At 35.9% G+C, this 23474-nt stretch overlaps 1 protein-coding gene across 10 annotated transcripts; it reads right to left on the reverse strand.

The window, feature by feature from the left end:
• Nucleotides 1–120: 120 nt before the first annotated feature.
• On the reverse strand, nt 121–23206 carry LOC102578890 (uncharacterized). 10 transcript variants are annotated; one of them, XR_001473696.1, is made up of 17 exons: nt 22835–23206; nt 16344–16655; nt 14575–14754; nt 12112–12247; nt 11099–11430; nt 10736–10865; nt 9735–9863; nt 9561–9605; nt 8273–8349; nt 7618–7714; nt 7443–7532; nt 7282–7332; nt 5982–6048; nt 5729–5794; nt 2328–2448; nt 614–686; nt 121–438 (listed from the first exon to the last, which is right to left on the reverse strand). XR_001473696.1 is itself a non-coding variant. In XM_015309629.1 (15 exons), the coding sequence occupies exons 3-15, from the start codon at nt 16604–16606 to the stop codon at nt 4342–4344; spliced, it is 1749 nt and encodes a 582-aa protein (XP_015165115.1). In that variant the 5' UTR covers nt 16607–16655; nt 17524–17830; nt 22835–22912; the 3' UTR covers nt 4001–4341. The 10 variants fall into 10 exon arrangements, 6 of the variants coding, with proteins under 6 accessions (XP_015165115.1, XP_006349583.1, XP_015165114.1 ...); XR_001473693.1 differs by lacking the exon at nt 5982–6048 and having other exon boundaries at nt 122–438; XM_015309629.1 differs by lacking the exons at nt 121–438; nt 614–686; nt 2328–2448; nt 5982–6048 and adding exons at nt 4001–4494; nt 17524–17830 and having other exon boundaries at nt 22835–22912.
• Between the last annotated feature and the right edge of the window lie 268 nt (nt 23207–23474).

A 23474-nucleotide genomic window follows, 5' to 3' on the forward strand; every position in this document is an offset into this window, starting at 1 on the left:
TGTTAATTGTTGAAATTTGGGATAGGATAGTAGTAGGCTCATGTTAGTTGCTTAGAAACCATAAATGATCATATATATATAGCAAGTATACACACAAATATAATGATCATAAATATTTCACAATTAAAATATGATGATGGAATAAAAGACAAGTAGAGAAGTGGAGATAACATTTTTATAATAAGATATTCAAATCATATGGAGTTTGGCTAGAAGAAAAACAGTTGCTGAAGTGACACCAGGAATAAAGATGTAATTAGGGATGGCTTGTGGAATAACACTTTGCTTGATGAATAATGTAATTAATGGGACTCCAAACAAGTATAACAATACGTCTTTGGCTCCCAACCCTGTGATTTTTGTTTCACCAATTATTTCAACAAGCATTTTGTGATACTCTTCCCTTTTCAATGATTTTCCACTGCAAATCTCATATTCCTGAAAATTGAATTAAAATATCTATTATATCATGTCCTTTAAGAGTAAACAACTATTTTTGTTACTAAATATTGATTTGCTCCCTAAGGATTTTAGTTTACGTATGGAAAAACATATTGTTAATGTGAAAAGAATAACCACAATTGTTAGACAAAAGTGTCATTTGCATGCTTACTTGGTGCAGCCGCTCGAGTGTGGCAATCCCTGGCACCCTTAACTGTGTGCACCCTAGCTCTTTGTTGATATCTCTGTCAAACAATATAACATGGATATAAAAGAGATTTAAATTTACTTTACATTTGTTGTTTCAATTCTTCGATAGAGATTAGATTAAACGGAAAATAAATAAGGTTTATAACAGCTTATGACAGACAATTGTAAGGTCATTAAATTTGTAGGCTCTAATTGAAGAGAATAGCAGAAGAAAAGTATAATGGGGACCTTCTGTACTCAAGATCTTTAACTAAGATCGAAAAATTCAACTAGAAAAGATGAGGAAGCTAGAAAGTTAAAGGAAGAATTTTGGAACGAAGACATGAAACTTCTGTACCATAATCATCTTTATTTTTCACACTAATGACATGAATCTTCTGTACCATATTTACTTCGCCGGATACGTATATTTGGTGCGCTCAGATGCATGTATCTTGAATACATGTGGGTCAAATTAAGTTTAATTTCTTTCAGATACATTGTATCGATCCAAGCGTGATAATTCGCATGTATTTGGATATACCGACTTTCTCTACATGTAACTAGTATCAACGTTGACTTTGCTTGCTCTCCCTCTCTAACTCGTCTATCTCCCTATGAATTTGTATTTCAAAATATATGGTATCAAAGATACATGTATATGACTTGAAATTTGAAGGAGTGGTATATCTGACTTGAAATCTGATTTGAAATTATAAATAAGTGAGAGAATATGTCGTTATTTCAAACTATAGAGTGGATTAGTATTTAAAGAAGTAAAAAGAGCGAATGAATAAGGTTTTATGAATGGAGAAAACATAACAGAAAATAATGGACATTTAAGCCCATTACAAATAGAGGAGGTAAATGATACCATCGAAAGTCTAGAGTCTGGGGTAGCCAAGACATGTGCTGACACATTAAAAAAGTATTTTTCAAACAAAGTTTTGAATGATATTGTTACACGTTCCATGGAGACCATAAAAGAGACTGAGGTCACTAATCAGATTGCTTTGGAGGGAGATAATGAAGATGTTTTCCAGGTTATGTCTCATGTGAAGTTAACGGTAGTTATTTCACTGATTTTGTGATTGTAGAGGTAGAGCATCTATCAAGGACTAGTTTAGATCATGCATCACTTGTATTAACATGTGGGCAAGAAGAACAACATATATCATTAGGACTTACATCTTCTTATAATTTTGGACACAACATGAAACATTTATTGGTATATATAGTAAAGCACAACTGACTTACTAGGAAATTCTTTTTAAATTTTGTGTGTGTGTTTAAACAAAAGTTGAAGCAGCTTAAGGTGGCCTAAGTTAAGTGGAGCACAGACACATTTGAAGACATTTTGCATGAACAAAAATCATGTTGAAATGATAGTGTATGGAACAAGAGAAGGAAACTTTTCTAATAAAAAAAAATAGGCAAAAAAAGTTAAAAGTTAATAACATGGAAGATTACACTATAACAAAAACACCTTTTAGCGGCAATAAATATACACATTAACAAAGAGTGTTAAAGCCTTTACAGACATTAGTTAATTGTTATTTGATCCAATGTCGCTAAAGGCTTTAAAGACATATACAAAGAGTGCTAATTCCCGCTAAAAGTACATAGTTAGTGGCAATTAAGCCATTGCCGTTAATTAATTGCCGCTAAAGATCATTTTTTTATGTAGTTTTACTTACTCGACTGTTTGGCAGACTGCACGGCAAAATTGTGCTAAGCTCCATTTCTTAGTGTTGTTAAAATGAGTGATGTAGCAATTGTCTATTATTGGACCAATATTATCACTCTGCTCACCATTTGCTGCAAAAAAACAAAAGCAAAAATATTACAAAAATTGACATGAAAAGAAATGAGGTGTGCAACATAGAGAGAAAGAAGATGGACCAAATTTCTTGAGGGATTGTCCCATACTATGAAAATATTAGGTGAAATGATCAAGAACAAAGACATATATATATATTACCTCAAATTAAGACAGATCTATTAATGTAAAATGAGACTTGAAAAGGAGGAGGAGTATATCTTGAGCATGAAGCAAAAACACTTGACACTTTTCTATGTACAAATTGATACATATGACTTTTGGTAGCCAAGGAAGGAATGTTTGATCACTACTCTAACATTTGAGACAACCAAAAGACTATGCATGGCAAAATATTTTATTTCAACTTGAATGGACTATAACTTTTGCCTCAAAGAAGAATCTACTAATTTATTTTACCAAGTCCAATTAAGAGTGTGTTCGGTAAGAAGGAAAATGTTTTATATGGAAAATAAGTTGGTTATTTTTTCATGTTTGGTTGGTGAATGAAAAAGAATTTTTTAGAAAATATCTTTTATTTTTGGCTAGAGAGTAGAAAATACTTTTTAGGACAATAGTTTCTGACCTGAAAACCAACCCTGATAATTGATTCAACACCCGATCCACGACCTTACCCCTACTCCCGACATGGGACCCGATATTCGAATTGGGACCACACCCTAATCATGATCTGAATCGAAACACAATCCCAAGACCCAACCAAGGACCTAACCCTGACTCACGACCCAAGACCCAACATTCGAATTGGAATATGATCCTGACACCCAAATTCAACTGCAATCCGGACCCACCTTTCGAGACGGGATCCGACTTAGACATTCGACCCCGACGATCAATTTAGAACCCAAACTCGACACCTAATATAAGACCCGACCTCGACTTTCAATCCAAAACCTGACTCAAAACCCCATCCCAACACCTAATTTGGGACCCGATTTTATATCGACCTAATCCTAACTCAAGATTCGACTCCGACTCAATCTGGAACTCAAGAGTTGGGTCTTGAATCGTGAATCAGAAGTTGAATTCAAAATTAACATCGGGAATCAATACCCGAAACTTAAGTTGGTATAGAAAACTGAGGTGTGAGGTTCAAAAGATTTTGGAAAATATTTTCCTTACTTTTTAAGGCAAGTCATTTTCCTTAAATTTGAGAAAAATAAATTGATTTGGAAAACATTATCCAAAAAATTCAAACCAACCAAACATGAGAATTTTCTGGAAAACATTTCCCTTCATGCCAAACACACCTAAGAAGGAAGCCACATGCCTGTTACGCTCCAAATTATTCTAAGTTTCGATGGTACATATATAACCCGCAATCCATCACATGAACCCAATAGCAAGTAGCAACAACAGGTAAATATCATAAAACACAAATTTAAATCTAGTACAATCTTTTCTAATAGTATTTCTTTTTTCCATCGACTAATTTAGTTTTTCTTTCTTGATACGTTATTTCACCTTCGTAACATTTTACAAATCTTAATTTTGAAAAACTTTGTTTATATGACCTTAAACTCAGCAGTATGTCTATCACTCTTCAAAATAAGGACCATGAAATAAGAATTTACATGAATACCAACACACATTTAATTTATACACATCGAGTATTGGCTTATTGCTTGCCAACTGAGTAAATGACAGATCCAACCATAATTGTCAGGCCAAAATCAATTCTTCTAAAGGCATTGGCCTCTTTGGGGTCCAATTCATTCTTCCTAATTGTAGTATAGGTACACCATCTCTTATTGCATTCAAACTGCCAAACATATACTTAATTTTACAGAATAGCAACTTTCTGTAACCTTCTCTCATTGAACTCTTTGAGAATTAGAAGCTAAAATTGTACAACTTTGTATGCGTTGAACTTAGCCGAGCAAGGTATTCCAGTGTTTTTTAAGAATCTCATGTGCCTTGAAGCAAGGGACTGCCTGCAGTTCAGTGTGCCCATTTAAACAATCCTGCGTTACAATACCCAGCCTCACCAAAGTACTTACGGCTTTGTCTACAGGCATTTCAACCTGCACATAAATGCATCAGTGTCAAGATGGAAAAATATATACGGGAGACCTTGTACTTGTTCCAGTTTGTCATCCTGGTCCCCCTTTACTACACAAAGTTTCATTCAAACACTTCTACTTGTTCAAAATCTGTCCGAGAATGAATGCCCCTCACTTGCGCTGACATGAATGACCCATAGGATCCACGTCACTTGCCAAATTAAAAAAATATCAAAGTATGAAAAGAAATTTTAAGAATAAAATTAAAACTTATTCTAGGAAATCCCCTGCATTTAGTTCTTCCCCCATCTGTTCAATATCTTAGGAACAAGCTCATTCCAAGTTAAAAGACATCCACAGTCCACACAATACAAGCATACTCCAGTTGTTCACACAACAAATTCTCAGCATCTAATTCACTCAAGTTAACATCCAATAACTTCTTCATTTCCTCAAGAGATTCATATGCCATTCTCTTCAACCCCGTTCTTCCATAATCTTCACTCTCAGGAACAATCAATGCCAACTGGTTCAAATCAACTGAATTCACCATGAACAAACTCATAATTTTGGACCCATTTTTTGACATCGCCTTGAATGTCAACACCCACAAACATAAGAAAAAATAGTGTTTTTGAGGAAAGAAAGAAGAGTTCGGGATGTAATCTGAGGGAGTAAAATAGAAGGTAATGGAGGCCGACACAGAGTTGGAGGAACACGACGGATGGGTTTTCATCACCGAGGCTAATACACAACCACCATTCAATATCTATACACGTTGACAGTGTGACGGTCACTTTGTTTTGTCCTATTGTCTTTATTTGTGATCTTTTTAATTCTTTGTGAATTAGGAGAGGATGAATAGGAAAAATGAAGTGGAAGGCTTGTTTAGTGGTGGTGGGGAGAAAAAGAAGAAGAAGATGGGAGGATTTGCAGAATTTCTTCTTTTTCTTTTTCTTTTTCTTTAATTATTATTTGTTTCTGATTTTAATACTTTTTCCGCCAAAATATTACTTTCATGGGCTTTTAAGCATGTGTAACTGCACACTTTATACAACTCAGCAAACCAAATGCCACACAAGCTTGGTCAATGGTCCAAAGGACTTAAAATACTACTTCTGAGTTCTGAACACGTACGTGTTCAAATAAAACTGTGTAGTTGAGGGGTCGGGATGACAAACCGGAACAAGTATAAGGGTCTCCAAGGCTATGCCGCCAAAAATACAACTACAAAATAAATAAATCACCAAGTTACCTTTTCTTCCAATAGATCATAAATAAACTTCTCACATCTGGCTCCGATATTTCTAGCACAACTTTCCTGCATTCAAATTATTTTTAACAAGATCTCAGATGGTTAAATTCAACAGAAGTTTGTAACCAACTGGAAATCTTTGCTTAAGTGATGACTACAAGCCCGTGCCTACACCTTCAAGGCCTTTCACATGTAAAGCTAAGGAGCTACAACCATTTGGATTACTTGTGATAAGTGGGAAGCATCAATGTACCTACTAACTGCTTTATCATATTCTTCAAGTGTAAACAAAACTTTTGTCTGCTAACTTTCTTCATAACCTTCAGAGGGAAAAAGTGTTATTTTTTTAAAAGTGACAACCGAATTCATAACCTGACACTTCATCCTATCACCATGTTCTCCTATCATAGTGTAATTCATGTACACCTAAATGATCATGTAACTAGAAGAGAAGAAGATCAATCGAACCAAAGTGCACCTGAAGTGCAATGCTTCCATTTTTCACATAATGGTGTTCTGTAAAAATCCTTAGCGGCTATGCCATTTAAAGGAAGTGATGGAATCCAGAAATTCAATTAGGCTTTAAAATATTGACATCACAAGAATGAAAAACAAAATCACGATAAAACAGAGAACACTAATATATGTGCATTATCCAAGAAGCGATCACAGCACTTGAAACCACCATATTAGGAAGCTCTTCTTAATTTCTTTCATTCCTTTAGGACAGGCAACCCCCTCAGGGATTCTAGATCCAATTCAAGCTCCAACTAAGAGTAGGAAGAAGACTTCATTAGACTTTAAGGTTTCATGAGTATGAGATTAGTCCCTGCTTAACTCTCTTAACTCACTAGCGCCCCAATTCCCAAAATTTCCTTGCCTAGGCACCTCCATTGAGATTTGTCAAGGATCCCACACTTGGATTAATTGAAAAGGAAAACAACAAACAGATTATGTTTTCGCCGCACTGAAGAGAACAGTGGGAAATACAAAATGGAAGGTGCAGGTGGAAGTGGGTCTATTTGTTTTCTGTTGCTATTGCAATTTAACAGTGATACTCTTAGAAATCTATTTCCGATGCAAACAGCAAAGAGTGGATGATATCAAAAGAGGTGATGCCCCTAGGTAGTGAGGCTTTGACTGATAAAGCTATAAACTACAGCTTTAAATATAATGGAGGAAAAATATGAAAAAAATTAAAAAAGGAAGACCGAATCAGCTGCTACTTTTTGAAGCGTAGGCTATCGCGGTGGTGTGGGTTGGTTTATATATTGATCAATCCTAAGAAGTGAAATAATCTGGAAAGAAAAGAGCAAGTAGAAAAAATGAAGCACAGAGAAAAATAAAATTATCAGAAATTTTGTGCTTGTTACTTTCCATTAAGTGCAGTCTCCCGGTAGCTATAAAGAAATGAAAACCTTAGAATGCATAATAAGAAATTATAAAAAGATTTTATTTATACAGACAAATCAAAGATCATTGAAAAGAAACTAGTAGAACAATTAACAAGGAGAACATAGTGCTCTAGGAGTAATGATAAGATCACGGAAAACCTGGATGTTTTCTTTCAGCAAGACTGCATATGCCAAAATGGCTTCTTTGTACTGCAAGAAGGGAAGAATGCAAGAATCAGGTGCCTATATATTTCCTCAAGAAACCAATTACATTCACTTGTGTAGACAAAACGGATACAAGTGTTAGAGGCTTCTGTTACCTGCTGTTGTTCAGAAGCATCCAGGAGAAAGTAAACAGAACCAAAGCCACTTGCTATTGTTTTCTCATTAAGTGTCCTGTTGACCAGAAGCTAAATATAGCTTTAAAAAAATGAGTAGGCATAAAAAATTTAGAACTTCATAAAAAGAAATGGAGAATGGAAGTGATGGACTCACTTGATATCTATCCCATGTTTGCTTGTAACCCAAGACCACACGGCTCACATATATCACAAGAGCAGTGACTGCAACCACATCTAAAAGTATTGCGGATCTGTAATCAGATCATCAAGTTACTTTACTCAATTGAAGCACACATAGTAATCAGACTAGTTATGTTTACAATGATTTTAGCATCAAAGAAAAACAATTATACCAAAGAAGCCATGACTAACAAGTAGAGGATGATGCAAGTTTGATTTGACCCACAAGTTTGAGAATCTTAAATGTCAAAATCATGTGCACAGTGACCTATAATTCTAACACTAAACCAAAACCAAACTGAGGTACCAATAGAATACAATACTGAAAAAATAAGATAAGCTTCAAATAAGCATGTTAGATATGATTTTACTAATGTACGAAAAAAAGTAAAACTCGGAACAATAAATTTGCCAACCACACTTATTTTAAGAACCAAGATGAGGAAAAGAGGAGTTGGATGACAGCAGTGCCTTAAAAGTATTGTTTGTCTCTCTTTATAAAAGAATTTTGAGTCGGTTCAGGATATTAAAGAAAAGATGATGTCCTAACAAGACATTGTGCATTATTTGACAACTACACCATGGATTGAAAATTGTGTAGAGATCACGAAAAAGTTGACCAATCATACAGTGAAAACATGTTTTCGAACTTGTAGTTTATGAAGTATGCCAGAAGTCCAAGAACCGAGGCAATGTCCAGGCGTACCTACAAACAAAAGTGAAAGTACTTCTTCAGGATAAGCAGCGAATTATAAAACAAAACAAAAAAACAGCACCCTGCATTCAAAACACTATAAACCTCCATGAAATAATTATAACAATAGTATTAAGAGTGAGCATTCTCAGTCCAGTGACTAAAGGAAAATAGTTATATCTTCGTCAAACACAAATAAGGTTGAGGTGGAAAGGGCTATGACAATTGCATTCATTCCACAAGTAGTTTGTGATCTAAATGATATAGACTTTTAAGGTTTCCTTCTACTATTTGACCTCTAGAATTCCCAAAATTGAAGACATAATTAAGCAAATAAAAGTAATGACATTTTCAAGTTTTTAGATGAGATGGACACACAATTTAACAAAGGTATTGGAGTATACAGAAGTTCTGGCTTTAAATCTCATCACCATCCTCTATCAAAGAATATTTTCACATGCTTGACCCATGAAAAAAAACAGACTTGCATGCCTGAATGTGTGTATAATGCAATGCACACATGGGATAAATTAAACCATCAAACAATTAGAAAGTTCCATGGCCTCGGTCATGAGAAAGAAAAAGACTTCAGTAAGCAGGTATAGTGGCTACTCTGATACAACTTATGCCGAGAATTTTCTACTAAGAACTCCACCTTAAATTTTGTATGATATGCCTTTCTTATATCTGATTTACTGATTACATTAGGAACTATTGTTTTTCCAATCTGCTTATGTCTTTCATTTATTTATCCAATTCAAATATGTGTTGGATTATATCTATTCATTCTTCTTTCTTTAAATGTTTGCCCAGAAAAATGTCACAAGATGGAAACAGAAATCATGTCAGATCAATATTTAGAAACCAACTAAAATTTACAGAAAATTTTGATGCTTACCATACAATGGTTATCCAAGAAGATTGATACTAACTTTTACGTATTTTCAGGCTACAAATTATTATTGTCGCCAATTCCAAATTTAATATCTATATCTGTACCACACCACACAAACAGCTAATTCCTAGAGGGCCCTATGTACAACTTATGAGAACTTGTGCACTTTCCTTTCACCCAGTTTTTCTTGATATCAAAATGTAATAGTTTAAGGTTTCATCTCAGGTCATTAATGCAGAACACCATTGTCAAATTATCCATTATCAAACTGTAGAAAATTCATTTTTTCCATACTGAAACGATGTTAAAGTTCAATTTCAGCTCATACCGAGTCTAGTATGCGGAAAGACAACTTCTTGTGTGGAAAAACAACCTACAGAGAGTAACAAGCATAATAAGTTGAAGTACATACTAAATCAAAATGTGGACGGAGAACAAATACAATCATAAACTTCAAGTGATTTAATAGTTGATCAAGTATATTCTGTGTTCAAGGATTTACGGGTAGATCTGGAATGGGGATTCTCTCGTATATCTTCAGCTGTAAGGAGGGAAACTCGGCTATATCAGCATCACCTCCTTCACAAGTTCCCTTGATGTATAGCAAAATCAACTCTTGGTAAGCTGGCTCCTATCAGAAGCAACTATCACATTATATGAGGATGCAGAGCCTGAGAATAAGGTTATCTAGCAAAAGATGAACACATATGTATTTAAATGTTTTCTTTGACAGTTTACTCAAAGTCTCGACTAAGATCAGTTTTAAAGGCATAAGCACTCTTAAGGGTGCAGTATTCCATTGCTATTGCTAGAGATCAGGCTATTCATAACACAGAGTACATAGGACATGCAACAGTTGCAATGAATTATTTCAAGCACTACAGTCAGATGTAATATTCTAACCATGACAACAGAAATGTAATGTTCATGATGAAAGGATTTGGGAGTAACTCAAGGCAAAAAAATGTACAGTTTTAAGAAGGGGGAATGGAGAGAGAAAGAATGAATTGCAGTTGGATAAGTGGTATAAAAGAATTGCGCTTATAAACAATATATAAGATAAAAAGGTAAGGCGCTCTCAAAAGAAAAGAAAAAAGGAAGACTTGTGGAAACAGAATAAATTGTACGCCCTCGTCCCATTTTATATGACTTACTTTCTTTTTTAGTCAGTCCCAAATGAATGACACATTTTTATATTTAGTAACAATTTAACTTTAAAATACTTATCCTTAATGAAATGATTTATAGCCACACAAATATCAATGACTTATTTTAGACCAAAAGTTCCAAACATCTTTCCTATTTTCTGAAACTCCGTGTCAAGTCAAACTAACTCATATAAATTGGGACGGAGGGAATAACATCTTTTAAGTAGTTTGAATTGAAGACCGTGCCAACCCATGATATTCATTGTGCTTCAAGCAATTATGAGGACAAAGATAGGATAGTAAGGCATTAATGTCATATGCTATGAGAACCGAACTTCAATGTAATTGAAGTTACCTGGAGTGTTGATTTTGAGAGAAGAATGGAAATAGAAGTTCTCAACATTCTCCAAAAATCATTTCCACATAGTTTGCGTGATGCAGGTTCCCATATATCGCTAAGTGATATCCTCGACAAAAATATTGGCCTAGACAGAAGATTCTCTTTGATGACATAGTCATTTCAAAAATCAATGAAATTTAAATCTCATTCTTTAACCAAAGAAAATAACAATAGCAGCAGTAGCAAGAACAACAAAAAAAAAAAAAAACTTCCTAAAATATGAGTTTTTTCTTACACATAAGAGTGTATGCAAGTCTTACTAGAACACATACACTCAGTCACACAGCAAGATAAAATTTCATACTCAAGTGGACAAACCTTAAATGAGACTCGGTTTCAGTAACATCTATTTCATCAACTTGCTGTTTATGTGTTGAAGGTAGAACTCCAATCAACACCAGCAGTTTTTTTAGAAGCCTGCCACGAGGCCCAGCTGCTGAAAGATTTTCTTCATAACGAGTTACTGCATTCTGTGCAGCTTTCGAAAGGGGAAAGTCGTTTTCTGATAATGTGTCAACTTCAAATGGCCTATTTGATATGTGCTGGTTGTCACTAGATGTTTGCTGAAAAATCGAAAAATATTTCAACCAAAGCTTGGTTTTTCTGGCCCAAATTTGAGCATCGTCTTTTGTGATAGATCTTTCCAAAACCTGGTTCAAGAATAGATAGAAATCTTAGAACAATTATAATGACCTTCAAAATCAATGGAAATTTTCGCATCTACATCAAAGCACTAAATGCATTAGCAAAAAGAACTATATGATCAAGTCGGATCATCATCAATTCATCATAAATCAAATCAATATGGTTTCAAGTATATATGTAATCATGAATAAACAAAAACCAGAATGATTGAGCTTGAGAATTAGTTGCAGCAGCCTTTACATGTACTGCCTAATTCTGCCACTGTTTCTGCTTCCCTAGCACATGACTTTCAGATTTTTAGTAATCTTGCCATGTCTGTCTCAATTAAAATAATCCTGTTTATCTAAGCGAGTGTCTTAGTGAAATATTTGAAATGATGATCATTTGACCACAGATATATCTTTTTAATGACTTTTTGGTTTAGCTTCTTTTTGCAGATTTGAAGAAGCTCATTTAAAAGAAAATGCCCTAACTTGGTTTATGTTTCCAATTCTTTTGGAGATGCATGGAAGTCTATAACTGTGATTGGCCACCAAATCCAAGAAATCAGGTTCGTATGTAATCACGAGAAAAACTACCAAACCAACAAAATTTCCCCTCCCAATTAATATTGAGGAGCCTTAGAAAGCAACTTTTCAGTTTATCTCTATAGAAAGGAAAATTTTGATTTACCAATACCAACATACCTCAGTCAACCAAATACTAACTTTCTTCAGAGGTTTGACTATCAGAGAGAAAACTCCTTGTAAAAACTTTGACTGCAAGTACTCTAGTTTTTCAACAATTAGCAAACCCTTCTGCCTCTCAGTTGCATAACCACGCCTGCATGCAAATATTCATGAATTTAATACATAAAAGAGAACAAGTCAAAAAAAGAGGAGTAAGGGAAAGTGTAATGAGATAGGAATTTCAACAGATATCCTCCCACAAGTGTAAACCCGTTTAGATATCCTCATATATTCCATTTGGAACTTTCATATCTCAAAACCCTCCCACAAGTGTAATCCAACTTCGGGATTCATTCGTGAACTCTGAATACAGACTTACTAGTCTAAGAATGGACTTGCTAAAAGTTGGCTCTGATTACATGTGAAAGAGTTTGAGCATTTAACCCAGAACCATAAGGTAATAGTGGATCACGAGCTCTATAGATTCATTAGTTGCCCCTGTACATCTGATGTAGACTTTTAACAACAGGTATCTTCTCCAGCTGACAAGCGGCCTTATGCAACTGGTCCGGCCAAACTTCTCTTTATTTTCTATGTTTTACTGACCACTTCTTTCAGGTGAGTTTCCAACAGCACATACCTCTTCTTCTGCTGCTGATTCTTCAAGCACTGTTTCTGAAAGATCTCTCTTTTTTCCCGTGGTAATAGAATTTGGATGTTGAACCCATCTGAACATCGAAAAATCTAGTTCTGCTCTTTTTCTTCAAGATACTAGAGTTGATTTTTTCTTTTTTAGAGTTATCAGAGTTTGCTTTTGAGTTCCCTCTCTGAATGTTGACTTTTCTGTCAGTTTCAGGCATTGGTCAGTAGCAGGGCGGTCCACGTATGAGAAGGATCCTATTTACATCCACTATTGTTGAGCACATTCTGGATCTTGGGAGCGACATTGAGTATTCCATTCTTTTGTATAGTCGGGTTAAGCCCGTAACTTTATTTTCATTATTTTTAAAGTGTCATAGAGGCTCCATAATTAGTGTCGAGTTATGTTTTGGGGGTGAGGTATTCATTGACATCGCGAATATATTATATTTTTTTCGATATGTTTAAAGGGAATGTTTGGCCATAAAGAGCCGCTTGTTATAGATTTACATTTGTACCAGACTTTCAAAATCTATTTGTTTTCGTAAAATAAATTAATGAACTGAGATACATGGGCAAGGTAGAGCAGCTTGTTTAGACTTCATTCGAGGACAAATGTTTCTAAGGGGGAGATAATGTAACACCTCGAACTTGAGATAATAGAAAAGTGCAGCTTTCCAGAATCTGGTGTCGGAACCAATTGAAATCATCCACGGACTGTAGGTAGAACCACGGACCGTATGTGGGGTCCCGTGGTTCAACCCCAGACTTAGAGGAATTTCAGAATCTAAAGATGACACCTACGGCTGTGAACCACAGTCTGTTGATTGACTTTTTTTATAAATATACATTTACCTAGTCACTTTTTAGAAGAAGCCAGAATATAATAGGAGTACAGAGCAGAGTAAAAACAAATTACTTCTATGCTGTGTTTGGAATGGAGGAAAATATTTTTTGGAAAATGTTTTCCAATTTTTCCATGTTTGGAAAATATTTTTCAAATCAACTTGTTTTCCTTAAATTTAAGGAAAATGACTTCTCTTCCAAAATTAAGGAAAATATTTTTCAAAACTGTACTTCATTCTTTAATTTTTTTTTCTTACCTTATCCATACTCCGTTCCTGACCCTCCCCATTCAAAAAAAATAAAATTAAACTTTTTAAATTTTCTTAATTTAAATTTCAAATATATTTCAAATTTTCAAATTTTTCCATTTATATGTCACCCCTACCACCCCAACCCAGGCCATTCTCGTCAATTTTTTTTTAAGAAAACATTATTTTTGAAAATTATTTTTAAAAAATCATTTTTCACGCAAACCCTGCCGCCGCGCCACCCCCATAAAAAAAAAAGTTTTTAAAAAAATTGTTTTTGAGAAGTATTTCAATTTTTTTTAAAAATCATTTTTATCCCCTCACCCCCCCCCCCCCCCCCCCAGACCCCACTTTGTGGGACTACACTAGGTATGTTATTGTTTTTGTTGAGATACATGGGCGAGGTGGGCAGTTTCTACACTAAATCAGTTTGCTTGGTGCAAGTTGGAAGGTGTCGGGTACCGTTAACATCTCATTTCATTTTGGAGCGTGAAACCCAAATTGCTCACCACCTTGAGGGGGTGTGCATGAGGAGAAAGTCTAGAAAATCATTAAGACTATTATGTAAAATACTATTGTAGATTATTTGAAAGTCAAGATATTAATTGGATAAAGAATTAAGAATAATTTTCATACTTTGTACAGCCAAATGCTCCTATATAAGGAGCCCTTTTGTATGCTGTAACAACTAATTTAAACAAGAGTTTCCTCTTTCCTCTTCTATTTCAGAAAAATTATCTACACGAACCTGAATAATATGGCACTGGACTGAGATGCACTCTTCCAGTCAACAGATATTGGCAAAGTAAGAAGATAATCAGTATTTAGAGCAGATGTCAGCCTCAGATCTCTAGCAGACAATTCTTCAAATCCAGCGTTGGAAAGAAGCTGCAGGAAAGCATGTTGAAAGCGACTGGATACGGCAGTTCTACAGGAAATTTCAGATGGCAAGTCACATATAGTTAAGAAAATCAAATTGTTATCATGAGAATGCCCATGTACAAAGCAAAAGCATATAATATTAAACACTGCAAGAGTTCTAATAGATATTTGATGTATAGGCGTGATCATTTTTGCTGTCATCATAGATCTCTTGCTTCAGCTCAACCAAGCACTGTTTTTAAGTTCAGATAGTTCTCATTTCTCTAAGGCATTTTTTTTAAAAATCGTCAGTGATCTGTCCTTGTCTCTTATCATGTTGCCCAAATTAGAAGCAGTCTAAAGTCTGAAACCATATCAAATTTCCTCATGTTTTTTCAGCTTCTTTCATTTTTTCTGTATTTCCATTATAAGAGTAAGCTTTTAGACAAACAAAATTAGGAAAGTAATTCGGCAAACAACAAGATGCACCTTATTTTTATCAACATTGTGCTCCAAATTTGTGTATTTATTTGGTGGTTTATATTGGCGATATCGTTATTACCGACAATCATCAAGGTGGTATCATTAATTTAAAGCAACATTTCTTTTAGCATTTTCAAACTAAAGACCTCGACAGACTGAAGTAAGACTAGGTATTGAGGTTGCTCAGTCCAGATCAAGTAATGTTATTCCCCAACACAAGTATGCTTCGACATTCTTGAGGAGACTGGAATGGTGGCATGTAGATCCATAGACACTACTATGGATCTGAATGTTGAACTCATGCCGGGACAGGAGGAGCCACTCAGTGATTCAGGAAGATATAGGCGTTGGTTGGTAAGTTGAATTATCTCACAGTGACCAGACTTGACATTTCTTTTTTGTAAGTGTTGTAAGTCAATTTATGGATTCTCCCTGTGATAGTAATTGGGATGTAGTTGTTTGCATTCTATGATATGTAAGTAGCTCCAGGTAAAGGACAACTCTTCGAGGATCGAGGTCATTTGCAGATCTTTGGATATATAGACATTGATTGTGTAGGATCACCTTGTGATTAATGTTCTACATCCAGATATTGTGTTTTAGTAGGAGGTAATTTGGTGTCCTAGAAGAGTAAGAAACAAAGTGTGGTTACTCGATTAGTACAGAATATCGAGCAATGGTTGTAGCAACTTATGAGCTAGTTTAGATTAAGCAGTTGCTTAGAGAGCTACAATTTGGAGAAACCAGTCAAATGGAACTTGCATGTGATAACCAAGTGACCCTCCATATCACATCAAATCTGATATTTCATGAGAGTACTAAGCTATTGAGATTGACTGTCACTTTGTCAAAGAAAAAATACTCTCCGGAGATATTGTTACAAAATTTGTGAAGTTGAGTGATCAGCTTGCAGATATTTTCACCAAGTCCCTTGTTAATCCTCATATTAATTACATCTGTAGCAAGTTTTGTGCATATGACTTGTATGCACCAGCTTTAAGGGGAGTGTTAGAATAAGATAGAAATATCATTTGTATATAGTATCCTACTTGGAGAAGGATTTTCATGTAGTATCTATAAACAAAGCTCAATGTAATAATGTAAATACACAATTCAATAATATTTTTATCCAATATTCTCCCAGTAATTATACTATAGAAGATAGCAACATACCTAGACTCCTCAAGAGAGTCTTTGTTGACAAATTTGAGAAAAGAAACATACGGAGATCCTGAGAATTGATTAGAACCGGAAGTCCATAGATTCTTCAGTTCCATGTCCCTGCCATATTTATCCATGTTTTCAACCTTCTCAACATCACTTGTGACAATGTCAGAGCCCCTTCCATTTGGCGTAAAATTTCTTTCTTGGCCAGATGAAACCGCAGTATTATTACTACTATCATTGGTATGAGAGCGATCATATTCAACTCGCATTTCCTCTAAGATAACTTTGTGTTCAGCATGGAGAATCAGGTCCAGGCATCTGCAATTACAATTACAGAAATTCTATTAGCAAAAATCAGAAACTGAACACCAAAAAGTATGTAATAATTAATGTTCTAACTTTTAAAGGAGAAATAAAAAGGAAACAATTTACACAACTGTAGAAGAGAGTCACTAGGATTCTGACTTTCATGAAACATACTTTTTTTTAATCAAGTAAGGTTTTCATTGATAATAACAAGGCCAACTTGGCCGTATACAAGAGATATACCAAAAAGGAGAGACCTACAAAATATGGTTCTCTTCAAAAGAGACCCAATCCTCTATACAAACAGGAACTACATGGATGCACCAAAAGAAAATAAGGATCAGAGATCACTCCTCAATTGAGTAAAGCTCATCTCCAGTAGAGGTGGAAAAATCAAACTCAACCCATTCAACCCCCCCAACCCGTTTTAAGTTTGGGTTAGTTATTGACCCGCTCATTCATTAGCTCAACCCATTAAAAATTAGGTTGATATGTAACCCAAATTGGCTCATGAAAAATCTTGTCAAAATATTTTTAAAGAACTTTGTTTTTCAAATTGATATGTTATATATAGTCATAATAAAGAAAAAAATAATTTTATTAGGTACTAAAATAGTTTAAAAGAACAAATCAAACAATTAAGTTTAGTAAAAATTGGGTTGGATTGGATCTTGACCCATTATATAACCCATTACCCAATCCGTTTTGACCCAAGCCAATTTAGGTTGGGTTGGGTCTTGACCTGATAGTTATCGAAACCCATTATGACCCGCCCAAATTTAACCCAACCCGCCCAATTGCCACCCCTAATCTCTAGCCATTCAAAAGCTCTCCTATTTCTCTCTTTCCAAATGACCAATATTAGAGCTAGAGGAGTAACCTTCCACGCCTTGTGTCTTCTTCTCCTAGCTCCACTCTTCTAACTGAACATCAACCCCTTGATCTTGGCATTATCCAAGTGACGCCAAACCATGTAAACATATAATCCCATAACCTCGTGGCTAATTTGCAATGTAATAAAATATGACTCACATCCTCACCAGTCTCCTTAAACAGGAAACACCAGCTCATGTGGACAACCTTTCGCTTCCTAAGGTTCTCTGCCATCAAAATCACCCCTCTATTAGCTAACACCTGAAGAAGCACATCTTTCTTGACACCTTTGGTATCCAAATCTTCCATGTATTCTGTTTATACCAAAAATAAAACAAGATACGGCATTAAATCTTCATCTTCTATTCAAACAGGTGGTAAACAAGCGGTGGACAAGCACCAGATGGCATTTATTAAGGGCAGGCAAATCATGGTTGCTGCATTAATAGCCAGTGAATGTGTGGACACAAGAGTAAGAGGAGAGAAAGCAGGCATCCTGTGCAAACTTGATTTGGAAAAAGCATATGACCATGTAAATTGGGGGTTCCTTCTAAACATCTTAAGACAGATGGGGTTTGGAGATAAATGGTTAAAATGGATAGGTTTTTGTATTAAAACCGTCAGGTTCTCCATTCTGGTGAATGGAGAACCGGTGGGTTTTTTTTCATCTGAAAGGGGCTTGAGACAGGGTGATCCTCTCTCCCCTTTCCTATTCATACTGGTCATGGAGGGGCTGAATAGCATGCTGAGGATAGCTACTCAAAACAGATGGATAAGGGGATTTGAAGTTAGTAGCAGGGCAAGGTGTGAGTATGGAGATTTGCCAATTGTTGTATGCTGATGACACTGTAATCTTCTGCGAGGCAAAAGAAGACCAGATTAGATATATCAGAGTGATACTTGTGATCCTGGAAGCTGTCTCTGGTCTAAGGGTTAACTGGAGGAAAAGCAGTTTATTCCCTATCAAGGAAGTAGCACAGATGCAAAGATTGGCTAACATCCTAGGGTGCAAGATTGAGCAATTCCCAACAACTTACTTGGGAATGCCTCTGGGAAGCAATCATAAAGAACTACTGATATGGGATGGGATAATCCAGAGGTCAGAGAAGAAGTTAGCCATATGGAAATCTCAATACTTGTCACTCGGGGGCCGACAAACACTAATAAATGCAGTGCTAGACTCCCTCCCCACTTATGTCATGTCTCTATTTCCCTTACCTGCTAAGGTGCTGGAGAAATTGGACAAACATAGAAGAAACTTCTTTGGTTTGGAAACAAAGAAAGGAAGGGGTACTATCTAGTTAACTGGGAAACAGTGCAGCTACCTAAGCTCTCAGGTGGTCTTGGAGTTAGGAATCTTCGAATCCATAATGAGTGTCTCTTGATGAAATGGCTGTGGAGATATGTGGAAGAAGAACATGCTCTTTGGAGAGAAGTTATACATCACAAGTATGGCCAGGACTCCCAATGGTGTACCAATGAGGTCACTATACCATATGGAGTTTCAACATGGAAAACAATAAGATCCTTCTGGACCAAACTAGCAGGAAACATCAAACTCAGAATAGGAAAATGGAGCTAAAATACTAATTCTGGAAAGATGTTTGGGTAAGACATGAGGCATTAATGCAATCTTTCCCTGACTTATTTTCTTTCTGTAGCAATCCAGATATCACTCTAGCTGAGAGTTGGGAAAATGGTTGGGATATATCTTTCAGGAGACATTTCAATGACTGGGAAATAGATAGGGTGGCACAATTGTTACATGTAATCAATGAGTTTAATGGTTTTGCTGCAAGGCCAGACACAATCTAGTGGGTACACTCTGAGGATGGAAGATTCACAGTTAACAAGCTCTATAAGAAGGAAATGGTAACTCAACAAGGCCTCAGATTGGCTAGATGGAAATATGTATGGACAAGCCAAGCACCAACCAAGATCAAATGTTTTGTATGGTTGGTAGCTAAGAGGGCTTGTCTGACACAGGAGGTACTGCAGAGGAAAGGTGTACAACTAGTACCAAGGTGTTTTCTATGCAATGAGACAAATGAGACCAACAGCCATCTTTTTCTACACTGTAGAGTCACAGGTCAACTATGGTCTCTGTTTTTGAGGCTCACTGGTAACAGCTGGACGATGCCAGAACATACTGCTGACCTGTTGAGTTGCTGGATCAGGAGAGGAGGCAGTAAAAGCCAAAAAAAGTGGTGGAGAATTATTCCAGCTTGCATATGGTGGTCAGTATGGAAGGAAAGAAATGGAAGATGCTATGAGAACAAATCAAACTCCATACAGAAAGTCAAAGAAAATTGCATTGCATATTTGTATTTTTGGTGTAAACAGAAATGTATAGAGGAGGTAGAGCAACTAGTAGCTATGTTAGGATCTTTGTAATTAGCCTTCCCAGCCCCTCTATGTATGAATTTTTGGAGGTCACCAGCATATCCTTAATGCTGAGGAATACAACATTACTAATTTCAAAAAAAAAAAATCTTCATCTTCTGGGTAGAACTACACTTGTCTTCAAAACGTCTTTGTTTTCTCTCTTTCTCCATATTGGCCACCAAATACAAGTTGGGACAATTCTCCATCTTTCTTTCTGGCCGAAAAGACTATCATATTTGTTCCAGTTTTCCCGTACTTAAAGTACTTCCCCGGGCATTACCCAAATCAGTCCTTTCATAGTAATGAACATCCTCTATAATCGACTAGTAATTTTACAATGTAAAAACAGATGATTGATTGTCATTATCTCTTCTTCACATAAATAACATCTAGAACATAAATGGTAGTCCCTTTAGGTGAGATTATCGTGAGTCAAGATTGCCTGTTTTGGCAGAAGCCAAACTCCATCCTTGATTTGGTCAGACCTCTCCGGCTGTTGCATCTTGTTGTTGGTTTAAGTTGTAGATCTGTAAGTAGAGTTGTTTTTGTGTCCTTTGGCCAAGCCAATTGGATCTTACAAGAATATTTTCATGCTATTAAATTCCTATTTCTTGCTAGCTTTCCATAGGGTTTTTTAACATGTTTAATTGCCCAGTTACTTTCCATACCATATGTTTATAACGAATAAAGTTTCACATCGGTGGTTAATAAGATGGATGGTTTCCTTATAAGGAGTGGACAATCCTTCTCCCTTCAAACTAGCTTTTGGAGAGTGAGTTAGGCCCAAAACCTAATTTTACATGGTATTAGAGCAAGACTTATCCCACGAGATGTTAGGCTCCTAAACTAAAATTTGCCCACGACTCAGATGTCTAGCCTGGGCGTGAGGTGGGATGTTGAAGAATGAAAAAGTCTCATTTCTCTATTTCTCTCTCCTTCAAATGTTAGAGCAGAATGTCATTTGCATCCTCCTCCCTTTGAGATAACTTTTGGGGTGTGGGTTAGGCCCAAAGCCTAATGTAACACCTTACTTCATCCTGATTAAATCACTCCACAGTTATTGATCATTAGATGTAAGTCTCCAAAGTCATTTCATTATTAGACTTTGATTCGAGATTTTCAGGTTCCTTATTCCCAGACCTCGTGCCTTCTTACTACCTTACTACATGTTAGCACATCCCACTAACCAAGTGAATCTTTTTTATGTCACTGTTGCCTTGCCACATGAACGTCATTCTCAGAGCATCCATTCTTTTATCCATATTCATAGAAATGGAAAACAGGGACATCATATAGGCTTTTTTCTTTCTAATTTAATTAAAGGCCACTAGGTTGTTTACCTAGGGTTATCTTATGCAATAATCAAAATCAAAACAAAATCCTTACAACTAGAACAAGAATGTAAGAAATAAGAGCTAGAATCTAACAAAAATGATATGCCAAATGCGATGTTGATCATCGAGGTGGCCTTAACTTTCTGTTGTCAATGTTGCTTCTGAGTTCTGATGTAGCCCGTATTGAATGCCCTCTTGCTCTTAGGAATGATGATTACTGCTCTTTTCTGATCTTGCATATTAATGATACTTATATATCAACCATATTTGTTAAAGTTCCTCAAACAAAAGAACTCAGTGAAATGGTCATGAAGCTTCCACCTGCTAACGGAATTCCCCAGCGCTTTGGAAGCCTCCTTAAAGAGTGTAATCCAGCCACTCTATTGTCTTCTGGATGAAACTAGTTCTGGTCATCATTTTGCAACCACTTTCTACCCAATCGTACCAAGTCTGACGTCTTGACTCAATCCTTGTTATGTCATAAGATTTGAAACCCACCACAAAGTATATCATATTATCTCCCATGCTTAGCGACCTAATCAATTACAGGCAAGACTGCCCAAAAAAGCCTCTCCAAAAATGTGAAACCTTGGAGAAGTTCTCCTCAGTAAACGTGAGAGCACTTTTAACTTATTCCTAAAAGTATGGAAGAGTAATCTTTAGACATGGCTATTTCTAAGTTGTTATTAGCTAACAATTTTTAGTTACCATACCCCACGAAACTGTTAGGGTTTTTTGAAGAGTGATGTAAGCAACAACCTTTGTGGATCATATTCTCCACCAGACATATAGGCCATACTTCCCGCAAATCATATGGGCCAACTTATTTAAGTTAAGACCAATTCAAGGAGGAAGAACTACTTGAGTTATTTTACCATTCTTTGGTACAAGGCTCCACAGCTGCTCCATGAAAAACAGAGCCACTCCCTACTTCTCAGGGATAAGACTCCATTTTACCTCAACTATCACTTACAAAAGTAATGAGCATTTGAACTCTTCTCCATTATAAAAGGAGCTCTTAGCTCTCTGGATAGGCATCCAACAGAGAATAACACCTCTCACATGCATACAAAATACTACACTTTGTCATCTCTCACATGCATACAAAATACTACACTTTGTCAAATACATTAGAGAACAAAAAGCTATTACCATGAAAGGTAGCTCCCCAACTCTCCATCAATAAAGTGGTGAAGTAAGATTTTCCCAATACTAAATTAGTAGAGGCGGATCCATACCTATAAATGGGGGTGCACGTGCACCCATCGACTTTGGAAAAAATCATATGTATATCTATCTTAAGAGACGGACAAAAACTAGGATATAATTAAATGTGCACCCATGAGGGGAGCATATGAGTGTCCTAGTGCCCGCCTAAGACAAGGGTTTGAGCCAGCTAAAGCCCCTTTTTCACTATTTTTATTTTAAGTTTAGCTTAGTGCTCAGGTAATATTGGTGCACCAAAAGCCTTCAAATGTTGCCACCAATGTGAATACAAAAATAACCTAAAAAGTAGGAGCATTAGAAATGCAGTATGTGTTGAGTGAATATGATTTATGTAAGATGGAAAGAGAAAGAGTTAAAGGAAAACAAAAGTACAATGATAGATGGCGAAATTGATGGGCCTCATCAGGTGAGTTAAACATAGTGGTAGTGATAGCATCCAACAGCTGCGATTTAGAAGCGGCAATATATCTTTGTCTGGGCACTTTAATTCCAGAAATTCCTTCATTCTCCGGTGAACTGCTACTGCTAGGTTTAGTTTTAGTTTCAATTTCAATAGGAAGGGAATTGAAGCGAACTGATGAGCAATTAGGTACTGTGAAAAACCGAGAAAGTAACTGAGATGATGACCGCGGAAAAGGTAGAGGAGTAGTCATTTGCAGAGACATGAGTAGTAGTAGTAGTAGTAGTTCAGAAAAACGAAACGTCTGCCATCACTATTTCTTTCTTATTCTTTTGTGACAACTTATCTTGTTTTGAACACGTAACAAGTATTTCCTTCTTTCATTTTAAGTGACTATCATTTGACTTTGATACAATATTTTTAAATATTTGTGTCATGGTAACATTTTATTAAAATTAAATTGTTTTCAATTATGAGATACCATTCTTTTAGCCTTTAAGAGCAAACTAACAAAAAAATGTGGTATATACAAAAAGAATGATTATCTAATAAGAACAATCACCATAAAATAAATAACGATTTCATTTTTGATAGGTTCTATTATAAAGTTAC

The sequence above is a fragment of the Solanum tuberosum genome, unplaced genomic scaffold (assembly GCF_000226075.1).
Source record: "Solanum tuberosum cultivar DM 1-3 516 R44 unplaced genomic scaffold, SolTub_3.0 scf00111, whole genome shotgun sequence".
NCBI lineage: Eukaryota > Viridiplantae > Streptophyta > Magnoliopsida > Solanales > Solanaceae > Solanum > Solanum tuberosum.